General features: G+C 45.5%; 2 protein-coding genes and 1 non-coding gene across 3 annotated transcripts; all 3 read left to right on the top strand.

The window, feature by feature from the left end:
• Positions 1-125: 125 nt before the first annotated feature.
• Positions 126-3,412, top strand: LOC133909514 (probable glucuronosyltransferase Os01g0926700). The gene is made up of 4 exons (XM_062351971.1): positions 126-674; positions 1,438-1,826; positions 2,263-2,504; positions 2,620-3,412. The coding sequence occupies exons 1-4, from the start codon at positions 563-565 to the stop codon at positions 3,131-3,133; spliced, it is 1,257 nt and encodes a 418-aa protein (XP_062207955.1). The 5' UTR covers positions 126-562; the 3' UTR covers positions 3,134-3,412.
• A 2,809-nt stretch (positions 3,413-6,221) lies between these two features.
• Positions 6,222-9,215, top strand: LOC133909513 (probable glucuronosyltransferase Os01g0926600). Its single transcript, XM_062351970.1, has 4 exons — positions 6,222-6,494; positions 7,476-7,864; positions 8,069-8,310; positions 8,397-9,215. Exons 1-4 carry the CDS (start codon positions 6,392-6,394, stop codon positions 8,908-8,910), a joined length of 1,248 nt encoding a protein of 415 aa, XP_062207954.1. The 5' UTR covers positions 6,222-6,391; the 3' UTR covers positions 8,911-9,215.
• A 1,034-nt stretch (positions 9,216-10,249) lies between these two features.
• On the top strand, positions 10,250-10,322 carry TRNAF-GAA (transfer RNA phenylalanine (anticodon GAA)). The gene has a single exon. It is a non-coding gene; the product is annotated as a tRNA-Phe (tRNA).
• The last annotated feature ends 374 nt before the right edge of the window (positions 10,323-10,696 follow it).

The following is a 10,696-nucleotide window of genomic DNA, read 5'->3' as shown; positions in this document are numbered from 1 at the left end:
GAAGTAAAGAACTGACATGTTAAGGTAAGACAAGTGAGAGGTCCAGTACAAGTTTGTTGAAAGGAGGGAGGAAAGGAACCTGACATCTGATGTGGAGGTAAACCCCTCACCAAACATTCATGGAACACAATTACACTGTACTATTAGAGGAGCAGGACGACAGCTCATCATTGGTGTATGGAAAAAGATTAGGAAAGCAGGAGGAAAAGGGGAGAGGCATAGAGAAAAGAAGCAAAAGAATCAGCAGCAGACAGCCTTCCTACCCTGTGTCTTTCTCATCCCTTTCTTCCTTTGATGATGAAGTAAACATGACCCCTATTTCTCCCGGAAGCTGGACAAGGAGAGGAGGAAGAAGGAAGGAAGCCTAGGAAAGCCACCTCTCACCTTCTCCCCACCAAACGCTTCTTGGCAGAAAAGCTTCCCCCTTGGCTTGGCTTGGATCTCTCCTTTAATTACACCCTGGCGATTGTCTGGCTAATAAGACCAAACAGGGAGAGGGTTGGGGGAGTAGAGTAGAGACACAGACGCAGGTGTTGGGAAGAGGTTTGTGGGGATCAAGAAGATGAGGAGGTGGGTCTTGGCCATCGCCATTCTTGCTGCTGCTTCTGCAGAGCTCTTCCTTGGGGCTGAGGCCCAGGCGGTCCAGCAGGGCCACCAGACAGAGAGGATCTCAGGTGAGGGACCTTTTCTTTTCCTTGTGTTTGCTTCCATCTTGCTTCTGATATTGACAGGCACATTCTTGTCAGTTTTAGAACTCAAGCTGATTGATTTGTCTAGTACTCTTAGTGTGATGCGAGTAATACATCTGGTAATTTGGTAAAGCAAGAATTTTGGCATCTATTGGTATGACAGTTTGATTCGTTAGGCTTCTGAGTCCTGAATTCGTAGGTGAACCGTTTCAGATTTTAATGGGTTACATATAGGTCGAATGGAGTTGTACCTTTTGGTGTTCTGTTCATAGTTATTTATCCGGTTCTGGCTTAATACAGTTAAAAAATCACTTTTTCTTGAACATCCTGATACCATTCACAGATATGCTTGATTGTTGGATTTTTGTGGTTGACTAACTGATGCACTCCATCAGTCTATAGTGTCTGTTGTGGAAAATGTAGAATTCAGTATGATGCTTAGTTCCTATGTTCTATTATCCATGCCTGCAATTTCTGTACCCCTTAGTGGTCTTCTCTGTAGTTCATCAAACTTTGACAAACAGAATCATACCCACGGAGCAGTCAACGACACATGATGATAATCATGATTCATTCAATTTTGGCATAGGTGCAAAATTCACTTTGGACCTGTAGATTGCTTAGCTAGCATACCTTGCTTTTGATCAATGTGCTATTTGATTCTGTTATCCCTGGCATGGTTCTAAAACCAAGTATATTCTTTCCCTACTTTTGTGAAAACCTTAATGTTGTGGCCAATAAAATGCAGGAAGTGCTGGTGATGTGTTAGAAGATGACCCTGTTGGGAGGCTCAAGGTCTATGTCTATGATCTCCCCAGCAAATACAACAAGAAGCTGCTGAAGAAGGATCCTAGGTGCCTGAACCACATGTTTGCCGCTGAGATCTTCATGCATCGGTTCCTGTTGTCAAGCGCTGTCCGAACTTTTAATCCTGAGGAAGCGGATTGGTTTTACACACCCGTATACACAACATGTGATCTGACTCCTTCAGGTCTTCCCTTGCCTTTCAAGTCTCCTCGAATGATGCGCAGCGCAATTGAGCTGATTGCCACAAACTGGCATTACTGGAATAGATCAGAGGGCGCAGATCATTTCTTTGTCACACCACACGATTTTGGTGCTTGCTTTCATTATCAGGTACAAACTACAAACAGTCAAACGCTAGTACATGAAGTAGCTGTTGCATACATTTATTTATCCTTCTACTACTGAAGATTAGATGTTCAGCAATAATATTTTAGCACCGAATACCAGCGTTCGGAACAACTGGGACATATCTAATTGCGGCACAGAACATGGGGGCAATGGGTTATAAAGATGCTTGTTCCAATATTCGTTCTTATGAATGAACTACTCTGACTTAATTAATTCAGACTCCACATGTTCTTTGTCCCTTGTAGAAGAAACATGTCCCAGATTGTGATTTTCTTTAGAAGCCACACTGATATTCAGATTCATTGTTAACCAACCACCTGATAAAAATAACCACTTTCGAATTTTCTGATAGAAGCCTTCTGTCATTGGCTGCTTCAACATCCTGGTCTTTCTGTAACAAGAACTTTCATTGTTTCAGGAAGAGAAAGCAATTGGGCGTGGAATCCTTCCCTTGCTTCAGCGTGCAACACTGGTTCAGACCTTTGGACAGAAAAACCATGTCTGCCTGAAGGACGGATCCATCACCATACCACCATATGCGCCTCCGCAGAAAATGCAGACTCATCTTATTCCCCCAGACACGCCTCGGTCCATCTTTGTGTACTTCCGCGGTCTGTTCTATGACACCAGCAATGATCCCGAGGGCGGTTACTACGCAAGGTAAATTTTCTGCCTGTCTGTCGACAAGCAATGGAATTCACACCTTATGCCTGCCTCTAGTTTTTCCTCCCTTGCATCCTAGGTCTGATCTCTGGTGATTCTATATCTCCTACAGGGGTGCTCGTGCGTCTGTCTGGGAGAACTTTAAGAACAACCCGCTCTTCGACATCTCAACCGATCACCCCCCTACGTATTACGAAGACATGCAGCGGTCAGTGTTCTGCCTGTGCCCATTGGGCTGGGCTCCATGGAGTCCCAGGCTGGTGGAAGCCGTGGTATTTGGCTGCATCCCGGTGATCATCGCAGATGACATCGTCCTTCCCTTCGCGGATGCCATCCCGTGGGAGGAGATTGGCGTGTTCATCGCCGAGGATGATGTCCCGAAGCTGGACAGCATCCTGACATCCATTCCAACAGATGTTATACTGAGGAAGCAACGGCTCCTCGCGAACCCGTCGATGAAGCAGGCCATGCTCTTCCCCCAGCCTGCTCAAGCGGGAGATGCGTTCCACCAGATTTTGAACGGGCTCGCGCGCAAGCTCCCGCACAGTGACAATGTCTTCTTGAAGCCCGGGGAGAGGGTTCTGAACTGGACCGCCGGACCACCGGGCGACCTGAAGCCTTGGTAGCATCTCGCGGATTTGAGATGGATAAAAGTTTTTGGAAAGGAAATACTGAGGACATGATATACTTGCGCCTTTAAATTACCATGGTTGCATAGTGCTGACCATAAGCCAAATGTACATTTTTTTTATGTTCTTTCCCTATAGCTATTATACCATATATCTTCATTTCTCTCGTTTTTTCCCCTTTATCTCATTCATTAGATGATGATGAGAATGTCAGGCGTTGTGGGCCTTGTCCATCATATGTGGATATATTAATCAGAATTTACAAGATTTTACTCCTGTTTTGTGTCTGATCCCATTTCATTAACCTCCTGCCTTGCCAATTGTCGTACTGCAGAAATACCTGAAATAACTTTATGTTTTGTGCGGCATGATCTGGCTGATTTGGCTTCTCTAAACAATTCAGTAAAGGTGAAACTGCTGCCTGAAGCAAGATCACCGGGAAGCCTGTCTGATTCGCTTATCAGGCATGTAACTGCTGTCTCTGTCTGAATGTTGCTGATTTTTTTATTCAGAAAAAGAATGTTGCTGATTTCTCAAGGAATGTTCTAGCATGTTGCGCATGTGAGTGCAGTAACATGGACAGGGATGCTGGTTGTTCGTGTAAATAGGGGGCTAGACCGATTAGAAAATGGAGTCAACGTCAGGGCTTCTGTGCCCACGAGGTCATCAGACACCACTAATCCGCCATTGTACACTGCACCTGCAATCCGTTGGGATGTCAAGGATCAGGGCCGGTCCGGAAAAGGGTCGACGGTGCGATCGCTCCGAATCTCTAAAATCTAAAGGCCCTATATGCCGTGTATATCGATCTAAAAACAAATTAAAAAAATTAAATTTGAATGATTTATATTTAATAATGAGATCCTATTTATAATCTCGTTTCGAGCTACCGAAATATCAGAACCGGAACTATCAACTATACCAAACGAGCCGGAACCTAACTAGCTGAAGATACAACAGTCTGCCGGGACCTAACTAGCTGAAGAAGAAGCCAAAAAAAAAAAAATCCACCCAACAATACCAAACGAGCCGGTGAGATGTCGGAGGCGGACTCAAAGTCAAAGCCGTAGGGCAGCCAGAGGGGAAAGAAAGAAAGAAGGAAGGAAGGAAGGAAGGAAAGAGACATGAGTTGTGACCGAAGCAACAGAGAAAGATGGCCAGAAGCGAAGGAGGAGGAAGAAGAAGTGTCTCGTTCGTTGCCGTCAAAATCTGCCCACCGACAGCCTCTTAATATCACGAGCTTGTAGTTGGAGAGAGAAGAAGCGCAGAAAGCAAACGGTCAGCAGATTAAGGCTGGATTAGAGGACAGCAGCAGCAGCTGAAATTAATCCCCGTTCCCGCTTCTCCCGGCCTGATTGATCGTTCTGCTGCTTCGTTTCGTCTGCCTGACGCTGCCTCCCTCACTGACCCGCAGCCATTTGGTGCCTGATTGCTTTTGCTTATTACCTGGACGCCGTGCCCGTATCCCTTTCATACGTACGGATGTTGCGGTTAATGAAGTGCTAGTATACTAGACTAGTGGCAATTGTACTATCCTGGAATTATTCAGGGCAAACAAACACTTGCTAGTTGGAATGCAAATTCATGATTACGACTAAAACTCTTGCTTATGTTTTATATAAGCCATGCATTTTTTTACTAAACTGGTTTGCAAAAAATATTAGCAAAATATAAGAGACGCAGTACTTGTAAGATGTAAAAAGGACGCGTATGGTGGTGCAGAGACAGAGTACCTACCTGTATGTCGTACTACGTATGTCAAGTGCTAGGTTCTTGAGGGGAACCTGCCACCCACCACCTCCTCCGCCGACAGCTCGTCGTTGATAGGGAGAGCCCGCAAGCAAGCAGCACCACCATCTCAGTCGCTCGCGCGTAGGCATGAAGTGCTTGAGAAAAGATATATTAAATACTTATATAAAATTATAATTATTATGATTAACTATCTGCTTAGTATTAATTTAAATAGTTATATTTAAGTAAACATATTGTACTCCACTTAAATACGTGTCCAAATGTAGTTCAGAAAAATAAGCCCATACTCTAATCACATGTTACTTAAAAGGATACGAACAATGATAGATGCTTATAGCCAGGTGTTTAAGGAGAAATAATATTAAGTATATATATAAAGATTATAATTTTCACTATATGTGCTTAAATAGCATTAGTTATATTATTAATATTAATATAAGTAGTGGTGCTTAAGTAAACAAATTATTTTTCAAAAATTGCTATTTGTCTGTCGACAAAAAAGAGGTGGAAAATCTGTCAAATTTCGTACCTTACAATTTGCATGTAGATTCGTGCACACCCTTCTTCTCCAACGAGCTTTCATCATCCCCGATGAGGTCTTCTTCTCCGATGAACTCCCATCGGGTTAGAGTTCGGGATTTTCAAGGTTAGGGTTTGGATTTTTGAGAGCTACCGTCTTAGAGGGAGGCCCTAGGAGGCCCAACAACCCGACGGTGGTGGCAGACAGTGGACAGGACGACGAGGCTGAAGGGGTGCCGCCCGTCGCGGTGGTGGAAGACGTCCGATAGGGAGGGTCAGCGGCGAAGGTGTCAAAACAAGAGGGGTTAGCAAGGGAGCGGGAGATGGAGGCGGATCCAGCGACAGGGAGCCACTAGAGACGCAGCAAGAGGGTGGGGCGGGGGCGAGTTCGCCAACGGCTGGTGAGATCAAGCGGAGTTACGGTGAGAGAGCGCGAGGAGGAGGGGCGCCAGGAAGAGAGGTGTGGAGGGGGAGGGAGGAGGTGGTGGAGGTGGGTGGGTCGGTGCTCGGGATCGGAGGAGGGAGGGGCGATGGCACTGCTAGTCCTTGGGAGTGGATGAGGTCGGGCTGATGCTCGGGAGGAGGGAGGTGAGCGGAGAGGATGAGATCAAGACGAGTAAAATAGTTAAAAGAGATAAAAGATGTAGATTTAGACTGTTCGAGACCTATCGAATAACTCAAAATTTAACAGATTTGGCCATCCAAATCTGTCAACGGATAGCGAGCCACTTCTTTATTTTTCATCTAAATAAGTATGCTACTACAATTAAAAAAATCTATTTTTTCCCTATAAACACCTACTCTAGTGATCGCATGTACATTCTCTTATTATCCTTCAGCACCTCTGCCCTTCCTTTTGACCCATGCCTGCCTGCCAGGAATCCCACTAACTTCCATTCTCCACCCTCTCGATCTCTCTCCGTTCCTCCTGAGCCGCCGAGCGTGGAGTAAGAGAGAGACACATAGGTGCGGTGCCGGTGACTGATGGGGATGGGGAGCGCGCGGGCGCTAGCCCTGGCGCTCGCCTTGCTTCTCTCTTGCTCCGATGTTGCTCTTGTCACGGCGCAGGACACCGAGCGGATCGAAGGTACGCGGCGCGGCCTCTCTCTTTTCTCTTGCTTGCGCTATGCTTGGATTATGCATTGCCTGCCGCCGTCGGTTAGGATGGGTTCCGTTGATCTGACAAGCCCGTGCTTGTTTTGGTGGTTCACGGGGGATCTGGTTTGCGTGGGAGATCCTACGAATCATTGGGAACAGAAGCGGGTAGGTGAGATGAGATCTGCCATTAGATCAGCTGGTTGCACCGATGGGTCGTTTTTTTTGTTCCCAAACTAGCTCTGGGGCGGGCTGCATTCGGTTCACTGCTCAACATGCACAATTAATTCCATCCCGGCAACGAAAGCGGCAAGTACTCCGAGATCTAGAGGTTTAACTTTTCTGTGATTATTCTGCATCGTGTTCTCAAATATGCGCGTCTACATTAGATTGTGATCCTGCCTTGTTTCTGGCTCTATGCTGAGCAAGTGAGCATTAGTGAAAAGTTAGGTTCTTTCAAAAGCATTCCCAAACTCGACGCACTGTCAGGTAGCAAACTTTTATACTAGTATCTGCTACCTGAGGTGCCCTTGCTTATTTAGTAAAGCACAATAGATTAGCTCGCTAGTATTGTCTATCATTTCGGATTGCTCTCCACTAATTACACCTATTGAGCTTCTGGACTTCATAAAACAGCCACACATCGTCAAAACTCTTGATGTGATATTTAGCTACATCCTGCTAAAAGAATTCTGCTTGCTGGTTACTATCGTTCGGATTACGCTTTGCTGTGGCTTATCAAAATTCCTAACTTGTATGATGTGGCTACTGGGTTAATAGTTTGGAATTTGGATTAGGATTTTCTAAATTCATAACTTGTATGCTCTGCCTACTGGTTACTCTAGTTTGAATTATGCTTTGCTTGAAAAGAAAAAAATGTAATTCTGGAAAACTGTTTGATACATTGTATTATGATTGTGGTATTTCAGTGAATGATCTTCACATTTTCTCTGCGGTTATGATCAAATTTCAGGTAGTGCTGGTGATGTGCTAGAAGATGATCCTGTGGGGAGGCTCAAGGTATATGTCTACGAGTTGCCCACCAAGTACAACAAGAAGATGGTGGCAAAAGATTCTAGATGCCTCAGCCACATGTTTGCTGCTGAGATTTTCATGCATCGCTTCCTATTGTCAAGTGCGATCCGGACCTTAAATCCAGATGAAGCTGATTGGTTCTATACTCCAGTATACACAACATGCGACCTTACACCATGGGGTCATCCCTTGCCCTTCAAGTCTCCACGAATAATGAGAAGTGCAATACAGTACATTTCCAAGCGCTGGCCCTACTGGAACAGGACGGAGGGAGCAGATCATTTCTTTGTTGTGCCACATGACTTTGGGGCATGCTTCCATTACCAGGTGAGAATCATAGAGCCATAAACCCTGAATCTTCCTATATATTGGTACTACTGAAATGTAGAATGAACCTACTCCACAAACTCATTAAATGCAATTCCAGACTACTCATTTCCCCATTCAGCATCTGTTATCTTTTTTATTCATGTTTGTTTCTAGGATCATTATTCATTCATCTAATGTGCATTCAAAATTCCCATGGTTCAGGAAGAGAAGGCTATCGAGCGGGGAGTCCTTCCATTGCTTCGCCGTGCTACACTGGTCCAGACCTTTGGGCAGAAGGACCATGTCTGCCTCAAGGAAGGCTCCATCACCATCCCACCATTTGCTCCTCCTCAAAAAATGAAAACCCACCTTGTTCCCCCAGAGACCCCTCGATCCATCTTTGTCTATTTCCGTGGTCTATTCTATGATACTGCAAATGATCCTGAGGGTGGTTACTATGCAAGGTACGCACCTAGAACAGGTACCTGGTAAGCATTCCTAATGAATTATTGAATCAAAAGTCTTGATGCACCTACCACATGCAATGCAGGGGTGCCCGTGCATCAGTGTGGGAGAACTTCAAGAACAACCCGCTGTTCGACATCTCGACGGACCACCCACCTACCTACTACGAGGACATGCAGCGTGCCATCTTCTGCTTGTGCCCTCTGGGCTGGGCCCCGTGGAGCCCCCGGTTGGTGGAGGCTGTGGTGTTCGGTTGCATCCCAGTGATCATCGCTGATGACATCGTTCTTCCCTTTGCGGACGCGATTCCATGGGAGGAGATCGGTGTCTTTGTGGCCGAAGACGATGTCCCGAAGCTGGACACCATCCTAACATCCATACCAATGGAGGTGATCCTTCGGAAGCAGAGGCTGCTCGCGAACCCATCGATGAAGCAGGCCATGCTGTTCCCGCAGCCCGCTCAGCCAGGTGACGCCTTCCACCAGATACTGAACGGGCTCGCAAGGAAGCTACCACACAGCAAGGACGTGTTCCTAAAGCCTGGGCAGAAGGTGCTGAACTGGACCGAGGGCCCCCGGGGTGACCTGAAGCCATGGTAGGTAGTGGCATGGCACCATCACCATAGCTGCTGTTCTTGTGGAGACGACACAACTCAACCATACGAGAGGCTGATCAATGACGATGATGATGAGTAAGCCATGCCAATTAAATGTAAAGCTCCTTCCCTTCCTCCTACCTTGCTTCTTTTTGAGGCAATGTGCCTGCCGTCCCTGTATGACATTGTCTGTTTTGACCTTCATTGTAGTGTTAGCCTATTATAGATGGTGGATCATGTAACGTATGGCCGTTGTATTATATCATACAGTTGCCGTTTACGATGGGGGGAAATATTGGTTAACTCCAATCCAGAAATGTGCTAAGTGCTGTGCTTTTAAGATACCGAGTTAAAATGCTGTCATGTATTCTTGGTCTGTTGACAAGCTGGGGCTGAACCCAATTCTTTCGGATTGGTAGGAAAACAGATCTTATTCAAATTATCTGCCAATCCAAAGGGATACGTGCATCCAAAACCAAGAGGTTTGGGCAAAAGTGCCAAGGATGTGCAGGAGTTGGGTAGGAGGCAGAAAAATATGCAACAGAGACCATTGGCCAGGTGAAAATCTTGACGAAGAAACTGGTGAGATGTCATCTGATGATCGATTGATGATGCACTGGTGCAGACAGGTACCAGGTGAGAATGGGATGCCACTTACCCGGTGGGGAGCTACGGAGGAGGTTCCCGACTCGCAGCAGCAACGTGTGTCATGGCCCGCCGAGAAGCAATGTTTTTGCTTACTGTCGGTTAGGCACAGTTAAGCTTGTTAAGTCATTCTTAACTTTTCCTTTTGGGTTATTAGCTCTTAATCACAGTGATTACTATTGTAATGAGTGGTTAGCTAAGTTGGTCCAGCTGGATATATGTAGGAGTGGGGTTGGAAAGAAGGGCATCAATGTCATTTGTATGAACCAGTACCACATATCTGTTATCAACGGGCTACTGTAGCTGCTCTAGTTCGACCGAATCCTCCTCTTGTGCAAATTTCTGTCTGAATTCTCTTCAGATTTTGCTTGTTGTTCGATTGTTCGCCGGATCGATCCGGCGTTTGACAATGTGGTCCTGTGGAAAGGAATGGAAGCACAGGCGCGCCCAAAACAGCAGTAGAGAGGGGCGTTGTAGTGCGTATCGACGGCCACGTTCCTCCAACACCGGTGCCTGGCCGGCCGGCAGGGAATCAGGAATAATTGATTGGGCCTCAACCGTAACCGTTCAACGCGGGAGGACAGTCTGGATTGGTCCACCGTGCGTTGTCCAGCGAGACCCGATTTCTGAACCGAGATGCAGATTTCTGCTGGAAAACTTAACGTTTTTAAATCATGAGAGCTCAGAACGAGCATGTGGCGGGGATAGCTCAGTTGGGAGAGCGTCAGACTGAAGATCTGAAGGTCGCGTGTTCGATCCACGCTCACCGCATTTTAAGTCTTATTTTGCTCTGAAACTTCTAGACCAATTTTATTCTTTTTCAAACGTTTTCTCGTTTTGCCAATTCCTTCTATTCGTTTTCTTCTTATTATAACAATCTATTATATTATTATTTGAGTATTAAAAAGAGATATCACATTCGCTGTCAATTCATGAAGTTATCACATTAATAAATAAAAAAGAATCTAGATCACTTATTATTATGAGCATCTATCCGTCTAGATTAAACTAAAAAGCCCATATTAAATACAATTAACATATAGCTAAGTTCAGAATTAGAAATTATAGAAAAATAGCATTTCGATTTCCATATGGATTGGGAAGCAAAACATCTAAATAAAGAGTTTAAATATAGTCTTAAAAAA

This window comes from Phragmites australis, chromosome 2 (assembly GCF_958298935.1).
Source record: "Phragmites australis chromosome 2, lpPhrAust1.1, whole genome shotgun sequence".
In the NCBI taxonomy this organism is placed as follows: Eukaryota; Viridiplantae; Streptophyta; class Magnoliopsida; order Poales; family Poaceae; genus Phragmites; species Phragmites australis.
Note: the sequence above shows the minus strand (reverse complement) of the source record. Positions and strands in the feature narration are given on the sequence as shown.